General features: G+C 33.0%; 1 protein-coding gene across 6 annotated transcripts; it reads right to left on the reverse strand.

The window, feature by feature from the left end:
• Nucleotides 1-160: 160 nt before the first annotated feature.
• Nucleotides 161-26,976, reverse strand: LOC106053092 (uncharacterized). 6 transcript variants are annotated; one of them, XM_056007911.1, is made up of 14 exons: nucleotides 26,763-26,835; nucleotides 17,207-17,334; nucleotides 15,902-16,203; nucleotides 11,161-11,376; nucleotides 10,358-10,752; nucleotides 8,750-8,896; nucleotides 7,865-8,456; nucleotides 6,407-6,823; nucleotides 5,916-5,977; nucleotides 5,329-5,562; nucleotides 4,974-5,177; nucleotides 3,571-3,643; nucleotides 2,921-3,084; nucleotides 161-2,832 (listed from the first exon to the last, which is right to left on the reverse strand). In XM_056007911.1, exons 3-14 carry the CDS (start codon nucleotides 16,056-16,058, stop codon nucleotides 2,542-2,544), a joined length of 2,952 nt encoding a protein of 983 aa, XP_055863886.1. In that variant the 5' UTR covers nucleotides 16,059-16,203; nucleotides 17,207-17,334; nucleotides 26,763-26,835; the 3' UTR covers nucleotides 161-2,541. The 6 variants fall into 6 exon arrangements, with proteins under 6 accessions (XP_055863886.1, XP_055863892.1, XP_055863929.1 ...); XM_056007917.1 differs by lacking the exon at nucleotides 26,763-26,835 and adding an exon at nucleotides 26,562-26,717; XM_056007954.1 differs by lacking the exons at nucleotides 17,207-17,334; nucleotides 26,763-26,835 and adding an exon at nucleotides 26,959-26,976.
• Nucleotides 26,977-27,653: the final 677 nt, after the last annotated feature.

The following is a 27,653-nucleotide window of genomic DNA, read 5'->3' on the forward strand; positions in this document are numbered from 1 at the left end:
ATTACACTTTTGGTCAATGCCTGCCAGACGGAATATATGTGGTCCTTTTGCCTGGCGTCTGGTAAACCTATTGATTGTTACACAAACGCGATGTGCACAGCTTCTGCCATTTTGTAAAATAGTTTTTAAAATGGACCATTATTAAAATATGAAACAGAACTAGTATCCATATATTTTCTTTATTACAATTATTAATACAAAATATTGAAACCATTTTACATTACATCCTTCTACTGTTAGGCCCCTATATGTCAATGTGTAAACCTTTGGTCTGACCTCTTCAAATTAATGTCAGGTACTCATTAAAGTTGGGTGGACTAGATGCGCCCAAAAGATGCTGAAATTAAAATTCCCAGTCTTCACCAGGATTTGAATCCGGGACCCCAAGTTCAGAAGCTAAGCTCTTTACCGCTCAGTCACAGCACCTCCTTCCTCCACCATATGTCAAAAAACAAAGAAAAAAAAAATGTCACAGCTAGAAACAGTCATAATGCTGCACTCAACATATTCTAAGAAAGATACAAAGTTTGCAAAGAGCTTCATTAACTGTGATACATTCATCATTATTCACATTTTAAGTGCAGTAAGCTAAGTGCTCCACTCATTTGTTTATAACTTGAATAATGACATTTTATGTTAAGTTTTAAAAAATTCCATGGCAAGAAGAATTTGCCAAGTAAGGAAACATTTTTTCAAAGGCGCCAAAAAAAAATATGCAAGAAGCATTTTTGAAAAAAATGTGTTGATTACATAGATAGAACATGTATTTTCTACTCTATAAATCAAAACATTTTTTTTTCATTCACTCTAGGGCAGTAGTTCTCACAATGTGATCTGTGGGTCTGCAAGATTACTTTAGAGGGTCCATAGAAAGATGAAAATTGTATACAAAAACAACAATGATTTATCTCAGAACTGTAATGTTTAACAATGAATTTCAAATGTACTTATTTTACAAACCAATAAATGTTGTTCTTTCAATTTCTCTGCTATATCACGCCATTCAAAGAAGCAGACCAAGCACGAACATGTAGATTTCTTCTAATGTAAAGAGAAAGTGTGTGCTAATCAGCAGAACATTATTAGTGACGCGACAACACTGAATGAAAAAGCTCTTAAGGTTTCATATATTATGCTTATTATGGTATTGCGAATAGCGCACAGTTTCAGTGAGTTTGATTATATCAGCTGATTTTTTCTGTATTGTGTTGTGGATTGCATTGCATTTAAATTTTATAAAAAGCAACTATAACCGAAGAAACCTTCCAAAGTTGTTAGATGTATCTGAGTTAAAAGGCTTTCTTGTACAGTATGCCTAATTAGATTCAGAGCAAATTCATTTTAACATCAAGAGTAAATGCCAAAGGTATTAAGTGACCAAAAAGGGCACTTTTAATTAGTTGGATATTTTTTTTTATTCATGCAAAATTTCCACTACGTTCTTAAGATTTTAAAAAAAATTTATTATAAAGAAAATTTTAATAAATCATAATTTTAAGAATGTATCAAATCAAATGGTTATTGATAGAGCTTGAATACATACTCTCTTAGTTTAACTTTCTTGATGTGTTTGCATGACGTCGCTCACAACATCCATTACTGAATAAGAAATTCAACTAGAAAGAACAAAATCAACTTGTAATTATGAACTGTTGCTCATACTTTGAATAAACACCCATGACTAACCTATTCAGCAAGATGGGCATTTCCAAGAATTAAAAAAAAAAAAAAGAACCAATACAGAAAAAAAAAAAAATCAATATGGGTAAATATTGAAGGTTAATTGTTATAAATCAAATATTTGTTTTGCTCTAGCTGAGTCTACAATGGTGTTATAGTTTTATATTTCTTGATATAGGTATAAGTAATTCTATGTTTAAAAATATTTAATTAGCTTTAAAAAAAAAATTATCTTACTTTTATTTCAGGTTTTAAAAAGAAACAGCTCTAAGAACTTACAAATGCTGTCACAATGGAAAAAAAATTGAATAGATAAGATACTTAAAATACCAGTATTAAAAAAAAACACAAAAAGAGGTGGGATTTTATTTCAAAGAAATGTGATCTTCTTCATTTTCATGATCACTATTGGACTGTTTAGATAACAAAGCCTTTATCTGAGATCAATTGCACAGTGGCTTGAAGCTAAGACTGTTCTCTAAACAGTTGATTCAGAGGTATCCTAAAGCTAGTATCTCGTTCAGGCCTTGATGAAGGTTTGAAGGATGTGATAGGTGAGATGCCACAGGGGCATATTTCACATTCATTAAATGACTATTTTTACCTTATGCATTAGTTGTGTCAGGATTGCTTATAGTAAGCATAACTGTTTCTGTAGTGAGTAGAACCATCTTTGGTTTATGTCTCTAATCTGTCACATCCTCTTGATTGATTTTTCAAGTATATATATTTATAAGAGCTAATTTGAGTGAGTCACTACAACCCTCATTGATATGTAAACATTTTAAATTCTAGCATTTCTATTATGATATGATTTACTATGGTTTAATACATTAGTAATAAATGTTATCAGTAGAAATATCAGTCATACATGTCATCATCACTACCAGTACCATGAAAATCATAAAGATGGTCATATAAAATGGGAATGTTTGAAGCAATCTCAGCTAAAAAAACATTAAAGTCTTCAATCCATTGACTTTTCAGTGCTTTAATCTGTAGTTTTGAGCCTGTGAGTAAACTAGTTTGCAGGCTTTGATCAGTCGCATGTGTTGGTGATGAGTTTCCCGCACGTGGATATTCCTTTTTTTCTCCATAAAACTCTTGTATATCTAGTTGTACATTTAGGTTTTGAGCTCCACTGAACATAGCCTGTACAAATAATAAAAGTATTAATAGCAATGAGTAAATTCATTCAGCACTATTTGTTTCCTTTATTAATTGTAATTGACAGTGCTACCTTGAATTGGGTTGTTAGATTGCTATTTAAAAATCTTTCAAAACAGTTCTTTTTCATGATATGATTCAATTGATCTCTTAAGTCAGCTTCAAAAGATTTAACAATTTTTTGAGAAGGTCCTTCAACTGTAATAGCATCATTAGACTCATCAGTTGTTTGGAAGTCTAAAAAAGTATTTTAAAAAATGGGTTAAACAAAATAACATTTAATAGTGTAAATATAATAAAACTTTCTAACAAGCATCTTAAAAATATGTTCTGATAAAAAATCCCACTAGAAAACAAAAAGACCAAAAAATTCAGTAGCTACAAAGATGGTAAGAATTGAAACAAAAAAAAATACTAAAAAGGCTTTCATTAAGTAATGTAAATAGTTTCAATGAAAAAAACTGATGTTGTCTGTACCACCAGTGGTGGTCTCATTGAGCACTTGTAAAGTATGAAATAAAACTTGAAACTATATACAACACTTGTGTCTAATTAGGTATCAATTGTGTGTGTGTGTGTGTGAAATATTTGAAAAGGTTTTGGTACATTCTTTTTTAATCACCCTATTCAAAGTACACATATGTTGATGTGTAATGAGAAGTCAATAACGCATTTACCAACCAATATTTCTCTAATTTTAAGCTTTCAAAAGATAAAGCTTACTGTGAATGTTAACCCATGAACTTCCTTTTTTGGCAGCAGAAGTGAAGTACTTGGGCAGCTCAATCTGAAAGGCCTAAAACAATAAGCATACAGTTTTAAAAATGAAAGAGTACAATGTAAATTTGTATTTTCCCCAGTTCCTTAAGCCATCTCACTGAAGTTAGTGTCAATCTCTTCTCCACATCCTATAGTAAATAAACATTTTTTGTAGAATGGGTTATAAATATGGATAAAAGAAACAAAGGATTGTTATTGTCAAGTATTGTGAGTCAAACAAGTGACACCTTTCAAAATGCTGAAAATTTGGGCTGAAACTGAGTCTCTAAATTTAAGTTAGCAATGTACAGCTTTGGAAAAGTTTTTGCTTTTAAAATAATTTTTATCAACCCCACCCCCCAACATATGGTAGATGAGACATTTTTCTTTTTTGTTTATCAGCAGATTTTCTGTACTATCCTTCATTGTATAAAATAGTTTAACTGTTTGGAAAATTATTAAATTAATTTTTTGTATTTCTATTTAGAAGAAACTAGCAAAAAATCTCAAATAATGAGCAGCCTTCTAGAGTATTATGAATTACTTTGATTCTCTATTGCTCCTGCCTGTAGACAGTATTTCTCATCTTTTTGCATCTTTAAATTTCTCACTGACTAAATAAAATTAAAGTTATTAATGTGGATTAGGATTTAAAAAAATGATTTGCTGATTTAAATTAAAAAAAAAATAATATTTTAAAATTGAATAATCACTTAGTATAGGCTTCTGAACCTGGGGGTCCTTTGTTCAAATCTTGGTGAAGACTGGGATTTCGAATTTTTTGATTTTTAGGGTGCCCCTGACTCCTGGGGAAAGTAAAGGTGGTTGGTCATTGTGCTGGCTACATGACACCCTGCTCATTAACTGTTGGCCAAAGAAACAGATGACCTTAACATCATCTGACTTATAGATCACAAGTTCTGAAAGGGGATCTCTACTTTGCTTTAATGTTCATGAAGTCATTCTATATTATGCCTTGGAAAAGTTGGAAGGGATAATCATTTTATATTTTGACTGAAAATGCCAGGCATCCTATAGAATGCCTGCTTTGCCGGTAACATACAATAAAAATGAGGCAGCCACTATTTAAGATTTGAAAAAAGCAAAATATATAAAAAATTAATAAATATAAATATTATTCTTCACAAATCTGAGAACTTTTTGGATAAAAACCAAACAAGTATAACAGTGTCGTAGCTGAGGCCCCCCATAGAGGTAAAGCCCACCCGGGCCCCCAAATGATGGAAAATTCATAGCAACACCCCTGAAGTATAAGTTTGATAGAAAAATGCTATGAAAAAAGTTCAATTAAAAGAGGACAACAACAACAAAATTAATTTAAAAAAATGTACATTTAAAACACTTACTTTTCTATACTCTGCATTATCCACAACTAAAACTACATGTTTATCTTTCAAATTACTTCTTTCCAAAAGTAATTGATGTAGCACTTTACAGATAGTCTGAGCTAGATATTTTTTAGGATAAGTGCATATTCCTGGTGGAACAATGTGGATAGTATTGTACTTCATGGCTTCAGTTAGGCAGGCTTTGAAAGAATCTTGAATGGCCTTCAAAACAATAGAGTAAGTCAAACTAATTATATAATATTTTGAATGTCAATCTTTCTTTTCAAATAAAATAAAATAAAATAAATTTCAAATTAAATAACAACATTAGAATTGTTGAAATGTTTAATGTTAAATAAAAAAAAATGTTTACCTTATGACATTCAGGTCCCCAAGGAGGCATACTAAACAAAACTGCTGGTGCTTTGTTTATAAAACACTTCACTTTACAGCAATGGCCAACCAGCAGGCCTATTTCATTTGTTTGTTTAAAATGAATGATTGATTTTATAAGCTTAGACTTGAAACACATCAATTCATTCATGACTGGTGAGGAGGATGCACTTAGACTTGGGTCTACAGGATAGCAGTACAAGACACTTCTTTTCTGAAAAAAATTAAAAAAAATAAAAAAATAGACAGTTGTTTGGTTTAACATATTTTACTTCACATTTCCATGTTGAAACTATATACACAAAATTTAGAATAATAAAATCCAAATATTTATGGTGAGTTATTTCTATGAGTCATTCCTGAGTCTACTGTAACATTTGTATAATATATATATATGTTTCTATATATGCTCCAATGTCCTAAACAATGTCCTTTTAAATAATTCTAAGGTATGAAACAATAATTAATATAAATAATTTAGATTTAATGCCCTAAGCAATTTATCCATTTAAGAAAGGCCAATGAGAATGAGTAGGCCAACATTTAAAATTTTTTATCATCACTTGCCTTGATTGGATTATTGGATCGTACTTCTACCTTAGCTTTTACAGGACTGTACTGATGGCTACCTAAGTATAAAAAAAGGATTTTTTTTTTCTAACATTCAAAAAGAATCCTTTTATTGGTTTAAAAAAAAAGTGTTATGTTTAATTTGTCAAATTTATAAGTTGAGCCGTTTCAACTTCTATAAGCAAAGACATATAATTGAACTTTTTAAATTTTCTTTTCTTCTTTTACTCATTATGTAAAACAAATTATCAAAACTAATAATCTATGGTATTCCAAAAAATGATTTAAATTCTAACTTTTGTTAAATCATGTTTTATTTATCAAAGTTTCAATAAGGCTAAAATGTTAAGAACTGCATCTCAATAACTGTGTAGTTAATATAAAAGCAATACTAAAGACCTATTGGTCACATTTTGATAATTCAATTAATAGAGTGAAATGACAATTTATAACTTACCCATCGATACAAATCAAATATTTTTACATACCTCGAAAAGATATTCGACACCATGTCTCAACATCTGGGCCTTCAATATATACACCTGACCTTTTAAGATAATACTGGAATGCTTCAAATACACTACTAGCTTGTGATTCAAAGATATAAATATTACAAAGTCCATAAGGCAGTTCTGTGTCTTTTTGGGTTGCTTCTAAAATACACTTGGAAATTACATCCAATGGAAATGGAAATTCAGTTCCATGAATAGCAGAAGTGGAAAAGGCAACATCTTTTAATGAGGAGTCTTTAATGATTTCAAAAATATAATCTACTGCTTTGTAAAAACTTTTTCTTAATCTGTTTAAATCTTCTCTGAAGTCTTGTTCACTAAGGGCCCTGTATGGGGGCAAAGTTATTAAAACTTCTGTTGCTAATCCATTATCTTTTACTTCACATTCAAAACCTGTTGATTAAAAAAAATTATATTCAATGCTTTGAAGAACGATGTATGCCATTAAAACAATTGGAGAAATTACAGATAAAAAGAGATCTAATAGATGTTTTCTAAGATCTTTAAACTTCTAACTAGAATAACAAAAAATTAAAAAGAATTGTTTAAGAGAATACCCTAAATAACAATGCACAAAAATAAATGACTATAATACTTTACAATTTTATATGTCTATATGTTTCCAACATAGTATAACATAACTTTTTTTGTAACAGAAAAGAATACTGTGTCCATGTTTTAGAAAAAGTAAGGTCCATATCACCCATTCTATAGATATCCATTCTCTCAACAGTTGTAGTGTTCTATTATCAAGGACACTTGATTAGAAAAGTCTTTGTTTCCTTTTTAAAATGTAATAATGTATAGTTTGTTTAATTATAAAGGTAATGTAATGTCATTCGTCAATAATGTGTAAGCTATGCTACCTTTGTCCTGGGCTTTAAATGACCATAATTTGAAAAATTGAAGCAAACAAAATAAAAAAAAAATAAAAAAATAAAAAACAAAACACCAAAGTTTATACAAGGAAAAGAATTGCACCTTTACAGCCACAGCTTTTAATACTGTAAGATTTATTTCCTTTGTTCTATATAAAACACAAGTAATAAATTACCACTAATTAATTTTTTAAATGATATATTTTGTAAAGGATATTAAATATTTATGCACAATTTCAACTTAATCCAAGAATGGGAAGTGGTAGAAATTTTTGTTTACAAAACTTATATATTTTAAGGGAAATAATCCACACCCCTCAATAAGTAGCATTTATTTCTCTTTTATCATTCCAAACAAACAAATTAATTACCAATAATCAATTGAATAACTGTTTAATTTTTTGATTGATTTATGTTTTGTTAGGCACAACAAAGAATTACGTAAAGTTTCAACTTTGTACAAGAATGGGTGTGAGAAATAACATGTACACATATTGTACCAGACAATCAGAGTTGATATATGATTTGTTAAAAAAAAAGATTAAGTTAATTGTACCTTCTTGTACAGGTGTAAAAATGATTTTCTTGCTGATGTTAGCATCTTGAGTTTCCCCATGCACCAAGTGAAGCTGGTAAGATCCAATCCTTACTTTGCAAATGAAGAGAGCTCTATAATCAGGGACTTTGTCAAGGGTTTGAACATGAGTGCCAGTGTCCAGAGGAATGTTGTGCTTTGATAATAATTTCTTTAATATTGCATTACCCTCTTCAGAGTTCAAAAATGGAATTAAACCCGGGTAATTTATTACAGCTTTGAATTTTCCTGATGAGCATTCACATTCACTGGTCAAGGAAGCAGTATGCTCATATGTTTTCTGTAAATCATGTCCATTAGAACTACCTACACCAAATTTAAAATTAGTACTAATGAACTCGTTGACTATTGCAACATGTGTATCGTCTTTATTATTTTCTGTTACACCCAAAAGAACTACTGTCCTTTTATAGTCTAAAAGCACTTTAAAGTATTTATTATTCGCTTCGAAATCCTTTTTGAACATGTCAAACATGTTTCTGTTGTAGTCTCTAGGAAGAGATGCACAATGTATTTCGATAAGAAACTGAGACTGAACATCTCTTAATAGTATCTGTTAAGAAAGAAAATATACTCAGATCTTCATAAAAAATGAGCTTTTTGAATACAAATGTAATTTTAATATTTAAAAAAAATTGTAAGTTAAAAAATGTCTTTCAAGTTCTGTGGTCATAAATATATATGTATATATATTTTAAAATTGTGTTTTACTTCCATTGCTCAAACAAATTTGAATTATAAACATTGATTACCAGGTACTTTCTTTTATCGTTTTGGTTGATTTATTATTTGCTTGTTTTAACTTTTTTTTGTTTTGGTTGATATAGAATTTGTTGTACAAGGTACCTTATTATCTTGTGAGTCTTTTATATAAACTTCTGATGTATCTAAATCTAAAATAAGACAAAAATGATGTTCTGTAATGATGTGCTTTATCTGTTGTTGGATAGTTTTTTCCTCCAGAAACTTGATCATGAGTTCAGTGTAGTTAACCTGTGATGATAGATTTTAGTAGGTTTAGCAGGTTCTTCCTTCTTATTAAAAAAAAAACCCACCTCCAATATGAATACAGAAAAGTAACTAATAGAAAAAGAGAAATTCCAAATAATTTATTTAATGAACCCAACACAAATAATAAAAATATTTAAATCATATATTGAAAACTCATCAAATAGATTTCTTAACAATAAGTTCTAATATGAATTAAACAAAACAACAGAAACTCCAAACAAATTAACAGTCTGCTCGCTTTCATTATTATATAATTTTCACAATATTAATGTATACTGGATATTTCTTAAAGGGAAACTCCGATGGTTTTTCAAATTCTGTGTAAAAAGTTGTAATAGTAAACATTTTACCATTTTTTATTTAAATGCTAAGAAACATTTATATTTAATAAATTAGTCAGTAAATTCTTGACATCTAAAAAAAAACGGGGTTCTTTGAAATTTTGTTTTTAGGTTAGGCATACATCACTTCCCTAAAAAATACTGAAAGGCAAACTATATTTGACCAATCGTATCATTTCATTCTTACAGTAGATTAGTGACGGCCTAGTCAAGCGCTATGGTACAGTTATATATAGATAGATAGATTTAAAAGCATTAGGACAACCAACTCGAGAAAAAAAGTAACATTTTCATCTAAGCCCCTCCCTGTCCCAAGAAGTAAATAGATCTGATTTGAACAAACTGGTCAGTGTAAGGCTAGTCTAGAATACGTGTAGTCAGTCATGACAAGACAACCAAGCGATAGTGTTTGTTTTGTGTTGAGTGGTCAGAAGAGAAGATACACACTGCCGTGGTTAGTCAAGCATGTAAATCTCCTTTAACACGCATTTTTTTCTTTGATTACAAGATCTAGATCTAACTGCTTAGACGAAGATATATTTCTTTTACGAGAATGTAAACGTAACTGTATGGTTTTCCATTATACAGTAAGTCAATAGATTAAATTAATAGGTATGTGTGACGTCACATAGAAACCTGGTGAAAGTCTGACCATTTTGGATGTGCAGGAAATTACGTTAGAAAAATATCAATTACTAAGTTATTATTGCAAATAAAAACAAAATAATAATATATTCATTATCTGTAAATCAAAACACATATTATATCAAAAATTGTCAAAACCATCGGAGTTTCCCTTTAAGGGCACATTATGACATTTCTGACCTAATTCTATCAATAATAATCAATTTTAGAGACACTGAATATGTGATAAAAACAAGCTTTTTTTTCCCCCTTTCTTGACACAGCAAGACAATAATATTCAAACATTTTTTTTTAGTAAACAAGACTCAATGTTAGACCACTGACTAAATGCCAAGTACTTCATTTTCACAAGAATATATTTCTTCTTTTAAATACTAAAAACAATTAACTTTTTCCCCTAGCCAAACTGCATGTTCTATAAGATATTTATAAACAAGTAAGTCAAAAAAAAATTTACCTTATTTGATTCCTGCTCCAGCATGTGCTTGATTTTTAGAACAGAACAAATGGATCCCTCTAAAGTAATAGTGAACTGATATAGATCAACTTGAGCTTTAATACCTTGTTGCTGTAATGTTCTGTTCTCAGGAAATTTTAGAGCATCAAGAAGAACTGATATAAGAGGGTGAGTTGATACAGACACCTTTGTTATATCATGTTGATTTGATGCTGGATAAACTAATAAAGGCTGTGGGTGTTTTGGTAAAGCACCATTTGAGCTTGCAGATGTATAAAAAGCATTAGGCTCTGCAACAGTTCTATGAGCTACTTTGAAGCACTCAAAATAAGGATCAATAGATTTAATTTCACGATTGGATGACCCTTTATGTTGGCAAACAGCTTGCACATCACCTAACAACAAAAAACAAATTTAATTTCAAAATGTGAACAATTCTTTCAAAGTTTGAAAATCAGTGCAATTCTGAAAAGTCTATGACTAAATATGTAAACCTAAAAATTAATATTGATAAATAAATTTAATGGGAAAAGTATAATATAAGTATATTATATAAGTATATGTAAAAAAAATGGATGAGGGAATTTCAGTATTGGAAACTAGAAAAGAAAACAATCTGAAAAAGAAATCTCATTGTGATTGGGTATGATTATTAAAATTTTTTACCCTGTTCAATGATTTTATTCTAACCATCTAAATGCCTATAGAAATAAATCAATAATTAAGAAAAAAAAATTCTAATAAGTAAATGGCCTAAAAGAAACATGAAGCAAGTTAATTTACATTTCTGAATAACTACTTACCCCAGCCATTCAAAAATGCAATTTCAAAACATGTTGGAGACACCTTTTCTATTAAATTTCCTTTAATTTTAATCTTGCACAAAATGTGTTTAGAAAAATCTTTTTGGCTGTACTCTTTATACAGTCTGACAATAACACTCCATGTTGGTTTGCAAACAGATAAGTTAACATTATGATTATCCATAATCGGCTTTTGTTTTTCTAATAAACTGGCATCTGAAAAAAGCAAAACAATTTGAAATGTATTTCTCTGTCTTTAAGAAATAAAATGGTTTCTTAGAATTTAAACAGGCAATGGAAGATTCTATGAAAATTTTAATGAAGAAAAATATTTTTTTAATGCTAATCTCCTTTTCGCTAACATTTTACAAATTAGCAAACAATGTATAATCTATTCAGACAAGCAAAAACATTAAAACTCAGTACCACTCTGTTTCATATTAGAGGATATAGGTTAGTTTGTATATTTACTGATAAAATTTTATTGGTGTCTTTTTGTAAATTAATAAAAATCTTATCTTGAGAGTGTGATATCAAAAAGTTAAGTTCCCCTTTCAGACCTTGCATTCTATAGGGCAGATGATGTAAAGGTCATCAGTTTCTGTGGCCCATGATTAACTAGAGTGTCATGTGGCCAGCACAATGACCAACCACTTTTACTTTCCCCAACTAATGTCAGGTACCAATTACTGATGGGTTTACTCAGAAAAATCCAAGTCTCCACCAGGATTCAAACTCTGGACCCCAGTTCGGAAGCCAAGCTGATAATGATATGGTTATTTAAAAATTTGTGCAATCTATGAATATTTTAATTAGATCTATATTTGTCACAAGCTGAGTGTCCTTATCTTGCCACTGGAGCTAGAATGACATCATTCACTAGTATTTTCTAGGATTGCTACCCAGCTTGCTTGCTATGTCACTTCCTGTAGTATATTAGAAGACTCAGCCAAAGTATAAGGTTCATTCATCCCAATGTTTATTTTATTAATAACACTAGTTTGGCTTAACAAATATTTTTCATTTTGAGTCAACAGTTGTAAATGAAATGTATAAATATTCTTGTTGGATTTATCAATTAAATTGTTTGGGATTCCCTATCCTGGATTATTTCTTGTGTGATTTATTCATTTCAAAAGTGTGTTATGTTAAATGTGAGGACAAAAACCCAGCTAATTCTAAGTTCATAAAAAAATCAGACCAAACACAACAATATTGTACTTTACTAAAGATTAACAACAGAAGGACTTTATATTGTTTAGTCAAAGTTGCTTTCTTATAATCCTTTACCCTTCCTCTTAGAATGCCCAGCCTAATTCACCGCAGACATGCCTTATTACCCCAACAACCCAGCATAGCCCACACTTCCATGGCACAGACTGCAAACCAGCTTACTGCTCAGTGCAGAGAAAAGTAGCCTGCTGTTCTTCTCAGCTGCTCTACACTAACATAAAAGGTGTTAGTATCAATGTCAATGGTGGACATGGGAAAACTCTCACTTTCCAAGAAATACTCCTTAGAATTGCATTTCTAAATCAAGGGTAAATCTGTAGGAGCCTGTTCTTTCGGATAGACAGGAGTAAAAAGTGGTAAAATAACACATCAAAACCAGTTTGCTTCATGTTAATGGGATACATCGGAGGCATGGTGGCTGAGCGGTAAAGCGCTTGGCTTCAGAACTGGGGTCCTGGGTTCAAATCCTGGTGAAGACTGTGATTTTTAATTTCTGGATATTTGGATATTTCTGTGGATATTTATCCAACTCTAATGGGTATCTGACATTAGTTGGGGAAAGTAAAGGCGGTTGGTTGTTGTGCTAGCCACATGTCACCCTCGTTAAGCATGGGCCACAGAAACAGATGACCTTTACATCATCTGCCCAATAGATCATATGGTCTAAAAGGGGAACTTTACTTTAATGGGATCCATCAACCTTGATAATGCAACTCATCTAAGAGAAGAAGAAAACTCACCTCCTCTTTGTGGCTATATCTCTCATGATATAAGAACCTGGTGCAAGAAAAACAATATTGCCAACCCTGCTTGTTTTTTTTTTAAATATAAAATATAATCCCCTTCTCCACTTTAGGTCCTTTTTGTTAGAGGTCTTGATTGCATATAAATTTCAAGTTAATAAATAGATTATGGTGCAAAAATTCTAGTTTATTTTGTATTTCAGAATTTAAGAAAATTATTTAGGGATACCACATAGACAATAAATGCAAAAATTAGAAATGGTATTAACATTAAAAAAATCTAGTTAGCTACAGTTAAAAAGTTCATATCTTCTAGTTACTTATTAGATGTCAACCTGCGAGCATATTTACTGAGTTAGTGTAGTTTATTATTTTTGGACTTATTGATGATATTAGACAGACTGATTAAACTCCTTGAAATTTATACAGCAGTACTCAGCTTCTTTGTTTTAGGTGTCGTAAAGTTCGGAACATATGCTGTGTGTGATATTTCACTTAGTGGAAACACAGTATTATTTGAAACATTTATAAAATCATCATCAACACTTCATATATAGGTTAACTTAGTTAGTTCTTTGAATTACAGACATTACTTCAAAAGAGGACTACATCCTACATGGGCGTAGCTGGGGGACGGGGGGGTGGGGGTGGGTGGGGTGGAAATGAAATCCCCACCCAGGGGGGGGGGGGGGGAAACGGAATTCAGTGACTGATTTTTTGCTTTCATTTTGTTTGTTTTAGGTGAAATTTTAATATTAAATCATCACTTACCACAGCACAGCTGAATGGGTTTTGAGTTAAAAACCATTTACAAGAGGGTTTTGAGTCAAAAAAACCTTATCAGGGGGTTTTGAGATAAAAATCCCTCTACCAGGGGGTTTTGAGTTAAGGGGTTTTAAGTTTAAAACCCCCTACAGGTGTTTTGAGTTTAAAACCCCCTATCAGGGGTTTTGCAGTTAAATCCCCCTCTTCTATCAACAAAACTACAAAAAATTCAAATGACAATCCCTAAATTCCAAGAAAACAGCTAAGGAAGATTTTGACTTTAAAACCGCCTCCAAAAATTACGATAAACCCCCTCTCAATATAAAAAAAGCAAATTACACACTCAAAATTCTATGAGCGTAGCCAAAGGGGTTTTGAGTTTAACCCCCACCCCTTCCAGTTGGGGTTTGAAGCTAAAAAGTACCTCTTCAATATATAAAAAAAAGCAAATTACACACTATAAAATCTATGAGTGTAGCCAAAGGGGTTTTAAGTTTAAAACCCCCTGCCAGAGGGGTTTGAAGCTGAAAAATACCTCTTCAATATTAAAAATTTTTTTTTTTTAAAATAGCAAATTACGCACTCAAAATGCTATGAGCGTAGCCAAAGGGGGGTTTGAGTTTAAATCCTCCTTCAGAGGGTTTTGATGCTAAAAAATACCTCTTCAATATAAAAGAAGCAAATTACACACTAAAATTCTTTGAGCGTAGCTAAGCTAATGAGGGGTTTTGAGTTTAAATCCCCCTCCTCCAGATGGCTTTTTTAAAAATTTAAAACCCTTTCAGATGGTTTTGAGTTTAAAATTCCCCTACAGAGCGTTTTGAGTTGAAAACCTCTCTCTTCAATATTACTTTAAAGCAAACTACAGTCACCAAATTCTATGACCGTAGCTAAATGAGGTTTTAAATTTAAAAAAAAAAAAAAAAATCCAGAGATTTTTTATTTTAAAACCCCTCAACAGATGATTTTGACGATAAAACTTTCTTTTTCTATATAAAATCTAAATCGAAATACAGGCGTGTAATTCCAAGAGCGTAGTCAAGAGAGGTTACAAATTTCTACCAGTGGCTGGGCTCCATTAATAAAGTGTGAATAGTCTTCTGCCGAAATTGAAAAACACTAAATGTGGCTCAACAAAGATGGCTAAGGGCTAAGACAGATTTTAGGAGTCAGTTATAGAGATCGGGTCTAAATCAAAGAAATCATATGCCGAACTGGGAGTCAAACCCGTAGTAAGGTTGTGACAGAGTGTCGCCTGAGGTTTTGCGGGACATGTTCTCCAACAAAATGAATTACGCATAAGAGTTGCGGAAACAGCTTGCCGGAAAATGCGCTGAACGGCGCGAGAGGGTCTAAGTCAGTAAGAATAGCACATTAGGTTTTTGAAATAAAACTTTTTAATAGCAAGATAATGCACTGTAGATACCTCAGAATATGCATTTTGTTGGCTTTCAATACCAGAAATAGTGCACTGCGAGCTCCCCCAGACCCCCTTGCAAGCAAGGACGGGGAATCTACAAGATTTCCACTAATTCCAGGAAGAACCTATTCTAGGGCACAATAAACGTCTTCCGAAAGGGTCAGAATGTAATAAAGATTAATTACGTACACACACACACATATAAGTATAATTTTTTTCCGGGGGAGGGGGATTCACACACACACACACACCCCGAAAAAAAATCCTGGCTACGCCCATGACATCCTATGTTTGTCTATTTGACAATCTAGTCATGCATATGTTGATCTGTGACTAAAACTCTGCTAAAATGGTTTTCTTGCTGATTGAGGCAACCCTTTCAATGCTCTAATAGCACTAGGAAAGAAGGAAAAGATGTATGAATTCATCCAAGCATATGAAATAAGAAATTAGTCCTAACATTTGTCTTTCTGGGTATTTTATCAGGTTTTGTTTTCAAATTTGTAAATTAAGGTTCACTGTTTTATGTAGTATTGCTACTTTACTTTTTAGTTTACTAATGGTATTATAGTGTACTTACCAACTGGTTTTTCCAGCAATGCAACAGCAACAGGTTTATCAAATGGATCCAACCATACATACTTAATCCTTTGATATAAATATTTTTCAAACAGAATATTCAGATCTTGCTTCCTTGAAGTATTATGTTGAAACACTACCTTTATTAAATCAGACATCTATAATGTGAAAATTGATTTTTTTAAATTATTTTTTTTTTACAATAAACTGAGAGTTTCGTTTACTCAGACACTCAACTTCAAATCTCAAGTCTCTTGAATAGTCAATAAATAGATCTCTGGGACTGTGTTATCAGGTAGAATTCTAGAATAAAGATAAATTAGTTCAAGTTAATTGGGCCTAATGTTATAATTATGTTTTAAAAAGCCTAACAATTGAAGTAATCTATACTATGATGTTTCTCAACTTGTGGGGTGCTGTTGACATTCATCTGTGTATGACTAAAACAGACCCCTAATAGATTATCTCTTGCTTAACGCAAAGATGATCGAAGAACAAACACATTACTTTTCTCTGACTTCAATATTGGCCTTTCACATCCCTCAATTTATGACTATTTTTACAGTATAATGTAAATGTACTGTAAATGCTAGTTGAATGCTCTGTCTTGAACCTTGTAAAGATTGGAAGAGAGGGGCAGTCGGAGAGAGACATAGTTTTTTATAGGGGGTTGGCATCACAAACATAACGTTGAGAAACTGCTATAATCCAATACTTAATGGTTATCATTGAAATTTAAGACATACAACTACTTATAGATCTTTATAGTCTATGACTAATAAAAAGTAATAATATAAAACACATTGATAAAGTAAGAGGGTCAGCCAGGAGTTATGATAAATATAAATTAATACAAATTTTAGGCCAATAAATAACTTAATTAATAGAAATTGGCAATATAAAACTGGACTTGATTATAAAAATACATTTTATTTTTTTCTAGAGCTAATCAAGACTTGTACAAGACTGACCTACTGATATAGTTTTAAAGTCATATTATATTAAATTTTAAATATTTTATCTAAATAATATACTAAATTATGAAATTAATTATTAATAAATTATTAGATCTATATTATAATACTATTATTATTATTACATGTAGACAATATCTATAATATAGATTCTAGATTTCTATATAGTTACTTTTATATTCAAATCTAGAGTATATTCTATGCTTCAATTTTCAATCTAGATAAAAATCTAGATTAATTAGATCTATTATCTGGGACTTGATTTAGATCTAGATGTACTAATAGATAAAGACATTAGTAACAATATAGCAGAAAAGAGTATAAGACAATACCTTGCTGACTACCAATACTAAGCCCTTGTCTACAGGACCTGTGTGTTGACCTCTCTGCTATACATTAATGAAACATGGTCCACCTGTAATCTTGGCAGGAAAAAATGAGTATCTTCCACCTCTGATGCCTAAGGTGAATTTTTTAAATAAGGTGGTAAGATAAAATAATCAATGAGGAAGTGCTACGAAGAGCAGGGTGCCAGGACATCCGCTGTGTTATCAGCAGCAGACACCTTGTCTGACTTGGACACCCCCACAGAAACCACAAGGTTGACTCTCATAAGACATTCTGTATAGTGGTCAAATATAATGCAGGAGAGCTGCAAGTTGACTTTTTAGGTATATGATGTATATGATAACAAAAGTTGTGAAAATGAGGCACTGGATATAAGATCCAGATAGATGGCAAACACAACAGAAGTATATAGAAAGAAAGGTGAAAATGTAACAGCATCTGGTGATTTCAAATGTCCAACCTGTGATGGCAGATGTGTATTGTTTGACCTTTTAGTCTCATGAGAAGTTAAATGTTTCATTTAAAATGTTTTATGTGTTACAGATGTTCCTTCAGATTTGAAAGTAATTTCATCCTTGCCCAAACCTCCTGCAGGACGATAAGAAATGGCAGCTTGCAGGGTATGAACCTAGGACCATCAAGATCATCCAAACAACAGTCCAGTGTGCAAACCACACGACCAGACAGCCATCTAGAGTTACCAAGGGAGAAGATTGACTCTCGAGATGTAAACTGCCACAGACAGACAGATCTATATTGTCTAAGTAATATTAATAAAGACTCAAACAAGAATCTAGCATTAAGACACCATATAATAATACTTAATAATAATACTGTTACACTATGACTATATAATCAACTTTCAAAAAAACTGTAGCCTGTACAGGTAAGTAAGTATCATATCTATTATAAAAGACAAAAGTTCTAGATTTGAATTTGAATTTCATTTTGATAACATCAAATTGAAGATTTGAATCTAGACCTACTCTATACATGATCTAGAATAAAAAAAAAAAAAAGTGAAGTTCCCCTTTCAGACCTTGTGGTCTATAGGGCAGATGATGTAAAGGTCATCTGTTTCTATGGCCTATGGTTTACGAGGATGTCATGTGGCCAGCACAACGACCAACCGCCTTTACTTTTCCCCAACTAATGTCAGGTACCCATTAGAGTTGGGTGGACTCAGAGGCACCCAAAATCCTGAAATAAAAATCCCACACTTCACCAGGATTCGAACCCGGACCCCCAGTACAGAAGCCAAGTGCTTTACTGCTCAGCCACGGAGCGTCCTGATCTAAAATAATATAGATTAAATATCTAGATCCATTGGCATAGCTAGGGTATATGATGCCCAGTGTGGCAGCTCCTCAAGATGCCCCCCCTCCCCCCCAAAAAAAAACAAAATGAATAAGCGAAAAGACTTTTTTTTTTCCTTCCGACATAATGCGTTGCTAAAGTATTGCTAATTTAAAAAACAAAAACAAATCAAAATTTTAAAAAAATACAACAAATAGATTTTATGTGTTTTCTTGCTTGCAAAACTATCAATAATTTATTGAAATCCTTTTTTTCCCCCCATCAATAGTAACTTGGAAAATTTTCATCGTTGATTGCAATTAATTACTGATTAACTTAAGTCTGAAAAAACTTTGCTCGCATATAACCACTGTAATTGTCAGAAATAATTTTATTTAAAAAATAAAACTCAAGATCTCAGGTCTTTGTTTGAGAAGTTCAAATGCTTCTGAAGAAACTGCAACAAACTGTTGATACCTCTCTTGCTCCAGTGAATATCACTATCAAGATTGATTTCGATCAATAGTTGGGATGGCGACAAAAATTCATATTTACCCACCAAATCATCACATAATCATGTGTTTATTTCTTGAACTATCTGTCCAAGGAAGAATAAATTCCAGACGTAACTCTCTCTTGTGTGTTAATACAGAATCTTCACCTTTTTTGCCTAGCATCCTTTTCTTGTGGCCTTTGAGGTTCTGCACTAATCACCATATCTGAGCACATGCTTTCTGCAAACGTAATATTGGCTTCAGCAATGTCATCCCAAATACTAATTAATAATATTTTTAATGTTTTCTGTTTAAGTGTGCAGTCTTGAAATGACAATCCTCGAATCCTTTATTTCAGTTAATACAGGGGTAAAAAACCCAAGGTAGGTAAGAAAATGAAGACTGCATAGCAATTAACAATCCGCCTGCTTCAGATCTAGTAGAAGAGTTTTCATTTTTGCTAGTCAATGTCTATAGACTTTCTAAAATTTGCTAAAATTAATCCATAACCATCTTGATGGCTTCTCCTCTGGCACTCCAGTGGGTTTCAACCAACCATGTAAGGCTAGTTCCTGTTATTTTGATGAGAACTGAAGTTGAAAAAAAGTGTGTAAATGGTCCAGCGTACCAAAAAATGATACTGAATTGATTTCAGCATCAGAAGCCTAAAATCCTGCCAAACTCAGAGAATTGTTTGAGCAGACAATGAATTGAGATGATGTTAATGAAAGACAAAAAAATGTGTACACCATCATTATCCATGATGGAGGCGCAGTGGCTGAATGGTAAAGTGCTCGGCTTTTGAACCAGGGATCCTGGATTTGAATCCTGTTGAAGACTGAGATTTTTACTTTTGGTATCTTTACATAGATACCAAGGTCTGTAAGGGGAACATTACTTTATATTCTTGACAACTTAGCCTTAACATTTGGAAAAATTGATCAAGTTTTGAGATGTCAGGTGTACTGTTGAAACAATTGAGAAATATTTGTCTCATAATGACCCAATATTACAATAAGTTTGTTTTTATATGTATATACGGTCTGGAACTAGTTTGGTTCCAAGCACATCATTGTGGCACATGTGTAGGGCCTACTGTTATATATCAGAATAGACTCTAGTTACTAGACTAGATCTAGTAATACTAGTCTTATCTAATATAATAAAGACATTACTTAAAAAAAAAAGAAGATGATTACGTGCTTTGCGTCATGCAATTAGTCATGCATATTAACCAATGACTTAAATTCTGCCAAGTCACTGGTTTTCCTGGCTAGCTCAGGCAACCCATTCCATGCATAATAGCACTAGGGAAGAAGGAGCATTTGTTCAAATTTGTCCTAGCATATAATATGGAACGAGGAATGTGCTTTTATCTTTGAGTCTTTCTGAGTATTTTATATTAGATTTTGTTTTTGTATTTAAAGATTATGGTTCAGTGTTTATGTATAATTGCCATAGCACTACATACAGTGGAAAACAAATTATATGACTGTGACAGGTGGGGAAATGTGACGTGTGTTTGGCATGTTTTATGTCTAGGGGATGATTATTTTTAAAGCTATCACACCCCCACTTATCAGCATATGAATCGGGAGCAGGCACGCAACGAGACAAGCAATGAAAGATAGATACAAAAGTTAAAATAAAAGAATATTTATTTACATAAATATACATATAAGAATAAAAAGGGGGAGGGTTTGCATCTATCTCTAGTGAAAAATATGTTTAATCATCACTCTGGCACCTATTAAGAGAGTATGTCACTTTGTCCTCTGACTTAGCTGGTATTCCTGTTGATGTCGCAGCTGGCTGTGTCCTGGCTTGAGGTTCTGCAGCTGGAGATGGCGCTCTAGCGGATAGAGGGACGCCGGTGATATAGTTCTTGTGGAGTCTCAATCCCCAAAATCTAATATCTGTAGTGGGCACAGTAGGGCGGGTGGCCAGCTACCGTGGGCACAAGGTTACTGCGGGCAGAGCGGATCTGCCGTGGGCAGCGTAGTTGACAGGATATGTCCAGTGAGTTGCAGAGGGTTGGCGTAGCTATGACGTCTCACACAGATCTGAATCCATAGGGACGTCGCACCTAATAGCTTGACAGGTGGGCTGTCGAATAGGCGGGCAATGCCGATAGCGCCAAGTGGTAGAGTTGAGTAGATCTCAGTAGGCAAGTGCAGTGCTGAATAGCACTAAGCACATAGGCAGTAGTTGAGTGGCGTCGAGTAGACACTGAACAGCAAATAGCAAGTAAATAGATCGTTGATCCAATAACTAGGCAATAGGCAGACACCTGAGGGAGGCTGCGGATAAATAAAGACAAGTTAGGACATGTCTCTCATACATCTTATCGATGCCCTCGACTGAGGTGCATTCGTCAGATTGGTAAAATTGCTTTAGAGCACAAGGGGGATGTGATGACGAATGGGATTTGGAAAATAGATGGCAGATAGTAGCATTATAGAAATGTACATAAAAGGGGAAATAATAATACAAGAATGTACATAGAAGGGGAAATACTAATCTCAAATAAACACCACAGGTGGATAGAGAAAGAAGGGGGGGGGGGATGGGCGGTGGTCAGCGACCCAGATGGTTTGTTTACATATGACCGTGGGTCGAGAACAATGAAGCGTGCTTGAAAGGAGAGGGTGTCCCTTCAAGCGGCGCAACTCTCCTTAGAGTAAAATGACTACAGGTTGAGACAATTCACTACAGGGGAGATAACTCGTATCTCTTTTCTAGACGCAGTATTAGTGCGCTAGTAAAATTATCAAGGCGGTCAACCGAGATAAAGGAAATAAAACAAGATGTACAAATATATACATGGTTGCATCAACGATCAATTGAGCAACGTAGCATTAATAGATTAATGCAATTCATAAATACATACGTAGGACATGTTTATGTTCTCTACTTACGCCAGTGAGAAATGTTTATGTTCTCTACTTACGCCAGTGAGAAATACACAATGCACTAATTAAATATAAATGAAATGATAAACTACACATGATAAAATCCAATGGAAATATACACAGAGTAATTAAGATGGAACTTGTGATTAAGTTCGGCTTACCACCAGGTATTCCTCTAGGAGTACGAAAAAATGAAGCAGTCCAGACTCGATAGCTCAGCTCGAATGAGAATGAAAGAGAGTCTGATTTGAGTTGGTTTACTTTATATAAGCCTGGAAAGTGCGGGCGGACACAGGAAATGCCCTAGGCTAAGATTTATCTTACACGTGGGTGGATTTGACTCGAGGTGGGAGCCGCACCTTGGAATACCACGCGGTATGTTGACCAGGGTAATCTCTTAGATCAAAGAGAGACGTGAGAGAAGGGGGGGGGGAGAAGGATTAGCTTGCATTCAAACCAAGGTGGTGTCAACCGCGACCGTCCTTCAGACATCCGGCGGGCAAGACAAAAGAGATTGTGTGTTTACCTTTCCCCGATCAAGGGCAGATAAATGAAAGGACGCGCCTTAGCTAACTCCAAGGTGGTCAACTAAGTCTAGCCTGGAGCGGAAAAGGTGTGGCGGGTGAATGATTTAGGGGTAGGATGGACAAATAATTAAAATAAAATAAATAAATAATGAAAAATAATAATTAATGCTGTGATAATTTAGAGTGACTCTGACAGCGAGTTTTTGACTTGTCACAATGACGGAGTGCAACCACCATCAGATATTGTTGTCTTTACAAACTCCCAATCTACTCTGCAAGCACTTAACAGCAGCACCTCAGACAGCCCAAGAGAGTTGACAACACTAATTGTGATAATCCATCAGATGATATCAAAATTAAATATCAATATCACACTACAGTGGATCCCTGGACACATTGGCATCATGGGAAATGAAAAGGCAGATACGCTATCAAAGGCAGGTTCATCTATGGAACAACCAGATAGACCTGTTAACTACCTCACCCTAAGGTCAATGTTAGTCAACAATCACAAAGAGGAGTGGCTCAACCAATGGGCATCAGGAAACACAGGCAGAGCCATGTACAGAGAAATGACAAACTGGACAGTATTAACTTCCTCCCCCGCAAAGAACAATCTACAATCTTCCAACTAAGAACAGGACACACACCACTATTAAATTACCACCTGAACAAAATAAACTCCACACAACTACCCCTTTGCAGACATTGCGCCCACCCCTTTGAAACCATAAACCATATCCTCTTTGAATGCCCCTCCCTAATCCACCTTAAGCAGACCCTACTTCCACTACAGCCCAACATAACCAACACCCTGTACGGCAGTGCTGAACAGCTGAAGAAAACAGCACACTTTTTTTCCTTGGCACAGTCTGCAAAAGAGCTCACAGCTCAGCAGCAATAAAGCTGGCTAGAAGAAGAAGAATGTATAATTGCTACTTTACTTTTGAGTCTTCTCTCCTAAATGCTTTCTAAATTTAGAGTCTTCTCTCCTGAATGCTTTTTAAATTTAGTAATTTTACTAACTAAAGGTGTTACTCTTGTCAAATGTGAATATTTGTAAGTTATGAATCGCACTGCTCTATTTTATGTCTGTTCCAGTTTCTTAATATTTTCTTGAGTTGAGGGGTCCCAAACAGAGGATGCATATTCTATTATTGGCCTAACCAAGGTTAAATAAAATTTTAGTTTTATGTTCTTATTTGATTTATAGAAATTTATTTTAATAAATCCTTATGCTTTGTTTGATTTTTTTATAGTTTCGTCAGTATGTGAATTCCATGACAGATTTTCATTTATTATTAAAGTTATTAAATCTAGTAATACTTAGAATAGAGTTATTTCAAAGTAGGCCCCTACTATCTACTTATGATTACTAGATCTAGATCTAATACTAATCATATAATGAATAATAATGACATGCTAAGTTAACTAAGTAAGTAGATCTAGATCTATTGTCTATAGATCAATAGATGGCTAATGAGCCTAATCAGGCTAATCTAGTTAAGTCGTTAAGTAGTTTAACATTAAATTTAAATTAATAAATGATTAATTAAATTATTTAAATAAAAAATCAAATGTAGACTCTAATAGTCTAATTAGAGTCTAATAATAATATTAATTTAATATTTGATCTACATCGAACAAGTTAAGCTCATTTGCCGACATTTTTTATGTTTGAATTTGTGTATCTCCGTAAAAATTAGACCTAGAAAAAAAACTGATTATATCTATGAACTCCTCATCCATTTTTCTTAAAAAGTAGACATGTTTTATTCTATTACTACTCAAAGTTAAACTTATATTTGATGTTAAAGTGAGTCAGGTCGATGATTTCAAAAGTTTAAATTATCGAACACTTTTTTACCTTTATCTTATCTTATCGAACATATTAAGAACTTATCGAGCACATGAGAAGTATGGTGTTTTGAAAGTGTTATAATCTTAAAATTTTGTGAAAAGTATGGTGTTTCAAAAGTGTTATAATCTATATTTTTTTAAAATTTATATCATTTTCTTTTTACGCCATGTCAAGACAGACAGATTTTAGTCATTTTCACATGGTCCACATCAAAGGAATCTATAATCTATCACTGATCAGCTCTGCTTAGAAACTGACGGTGCTAAGCCCAGTAACGCATTATCGTAGTACTTATTTAGGTCTAAGCTATTTTGAGACATAAGGCCATTAATAAATTAAATCCAGATATTATCTATTTGAGGGAGAGCCTAATAAGCTTTGGTAACCAATAGATAATCCTCTCCAAGTCATTGCAGGACACAACAGTTTACTTGGTTGACCTAAAAACAAAACATACGGTACGCGGCCCTACGTAACTAGCCGCCGATCTAGCACGCTCAGTGTATGTAACAGCCCAAAAGTCAGTGCTAGATATTTTTCGATCTGGGCGGGGAAAGGGCGGGGGGTGCTGAAAAGCTATGGTAGCTTGCGAGCTGTGTTACCTATAGATGTAGATAGATCCGCCCTCCCTAAACAACCCGGTTGACCAAAAAAAAAAACACCGTATTTTAGAGCACGCTTAGTATTTGTCACACACACACACAAACAACATATCTATATATCTATCACGCCTAGTGTTTGTGACCTAATTAGCGGCTTGACCTTTGGTACTCGAATGATGGCTCCTCCCCCTTTCCCCTCAACATTGTTCTTACTACAACTTGAACAATGTTTTGGGGCTGCGTTGGTGGCCTGGTTTACACCTGTGTGTTGGGCTGTCACTGACCATTTTTTTTTTTGTTGTGTGTTAGTCTGGTGGCTGCGTTTGGATTGAGTCTTGAAATTTACGTTGTTACTTTGCACTGAAAAAGTGTGAATGTGGAGAGTGGAATTGCATAAGAAGAAAGCGCGGGTAAGGGGGTGTAGGCAGAATAAGAGAGTGGTTAAATGTGTTATTGTTATTATTTTGAGTATTTGTGATGTTTCAAAGGAGTGTCTTTGTAGCGCATTATGAGCTTTATCATACTTTATGGTATATGGTACTTTATATATAATTTTTTTAGACCCTGCGCCACACGTCTAGATCGAGAAGCACAACTAACTATGTATTTGAGGCTGACGTCACATTTTAATGGTCGATCAATTATTGATGATCTCTTGATACAGTGTCTTGACTGTTTCTTTCTCCCCCACCCCTTTTTTTTTTACCTACCAAAGACATTTCTATTTCAAAATACCATATCTATATTCTAAACCTCCCCCTTAGCCCTTTCGTTTTATTAATATCTCTTCACATCAAGCACATGCGCTAGGTATTGGTTTATAACACATAATTCAGAAGTTAATAGAATGGGGCATCTGAAAAAAAAAACACAACTGGATATATTCTAAATTCATTGTTCCTGTGTTATATTTTACATTCCTCGCACCTATGGTAACACAACCATGATAATAGCATCAAACTATATGTGTCATAAAATCAAGCTTTTAAAATGGGTACAATTAGTGCATATCGATGTAAATCTATTTACTTAGAAAAATATAGCACATTTACGGTAAACCACAAATAGCTGATACAAATTGTTACACATGGTTAATTTATATATGTACTTTGCATTACATTATTTTTAAAAATAACAATTAAAAAATATATAATTTAAATATTTTGTGTTCTTTGGGTTATATCCCTTTGATGTTTATTTTTAACATTAAAATGGCGTTCGATATCTTACGAAGCTGAGATTGCTTATATAAAAACTGCTATTATCGAACACCCCCTTTTTAAACCTCAATTTTCATGTTTAGGTAACAAAGGACACTTTCTAAAAAATAGTTGTAAATATTTCTCAGCCTAATTAGAAGCGTATTATATAGTTTTTTTGAGCTGAAGCATCATTAGCATTAAAAAATACCCTTAACCCGAGACTCACTCCACTCTTCCCAAGAGTTCAAAAAATGTGAAATTTTTATACCAATATTACCAATGCACTTTGAATATAAGTAAAAAAATGATCCTCGGGTGAAAATGAAACTAATTATAACTTAACTATAAAGAAATGGACGATGCACAATAAGAATGGACTAGTTTCTTTATAATCATCGAAATAAAGGAGAATTTTAAAAAATACAATGGGGTGTTCGATAAGTACCTTAAAACGAAGGTGTTCGATAGATGTAAGTTACTCTAGATTTCTAGAATATTCTAGATCTATCTATATTATATTTTATAATATGTGATTATGACAAGATCTAGATCTATCAAAAGTATCATTTCTTTGAATATGAATTAATCTAGATCTAAAAAAAATGTTTAAGATAGAGTCTAGATCTAGATCTATATATATTCTAACTAAGAATCGAGATCGTGATGTTATTGATCTGGAAAGATTACGCCCAGTTTAACAGAACTTTATTTCTTGGAATTTTACTTTTTAATTTACCAGATGAGAGACTAAAAATAAAACTTAAATTTCCGATCTCAAGTCCTGCGATGAACTCCGATTGGGAAAAGAACAATCTTATAGATCTAATTAATAATGGACTAACTCTAGTCTAGATTCTATACGGCCCTCGACATGTTTTGAAATAATAAATATAATAGCAAATATCATTCATAATTTAAGAATTCAAGTTTTGAATATCTGATGAACCATTAAAGTAGTATTTTGAAATTTAGTTTCTATGAAAGTTGTCTTATTCAATTTATTAGAGTTTCATGAGTAGTCTAAATAGTCTAAACTAAATTTGTACAAAAGTTTTTAGGACGCCCCTGAGTCCACCAAACTCTATTTGGCGGTTGGTCGTTGTGTTGACCAAATGACACCCGCCTCGTTAACTGTGGATCAAAGAAACAGATGACTGAAATTCTGTATTTTCTTAATTTAAAAAAAAATAAAATGGGGCCCGCCAAAATTGTACTTTTAATTTTTTGGTTCGGCCTTCAAAAATTTTGCCCATAATTGACTACCTGATCCTCTCGTATACTAAATGTAGATCTAGTGCTCTGGCGCTTCTGGCAAGAAACTGCATGGTCCGGCGTAGTACGTGCCTCATTGACCAGGATGGCTGCCTGGTCGTGCGGTATTTACGCTGGACTGATATATATTTTAAACGAAATTCAAATTAACAATTTAAATTCTGTCCATTAAAAATGAAGTCGCAAAATATATTGAGTTTAAAGTTATTTTTTATAAGTTTTCAAATATATATATAGACTTACATATATGACACATTGGCATAGA

This window comes from Biomphalaria glabrata, chromosome 1 (assembly GCF_947242115.1).
Source record: "Biomphalaria glabrata chromosome 1, xgBioGlab47.1, whole genome shotgun sequence".
Taxonomy (NCBI): domain Eukaryota; kingdom Metazoa; phylum Mollusca; class Gastropoda; family Planorbidae; genus Biomphalaria; species Biomphalaria glabrata.

Excerpts from the sequence above, each read along its gene's own strand:
- LOC106053092 (XM_056007954.1), bottom strand. The coding sequence starts at position 16,058 with ATGTCTGATTTAATAAAGGTAGTGTTTCAACATAATACTTCAAGGAAG. Across the intron at positions 8,897-10,357 it reads TGGAGCAGGAATCAAATAAG|GTTAACTACACTGAACTCAT; the intron begins GTAAATTTTTTT and ends CTATCATCACAG. Across the intron at positions 3,085-3,570 it reads TTCATGGGTTAACATTCACA|ACTTCCAAACAACTGATGAG; the intron begins GTAAGCTTTATC and ends ATACTTTTTTAG.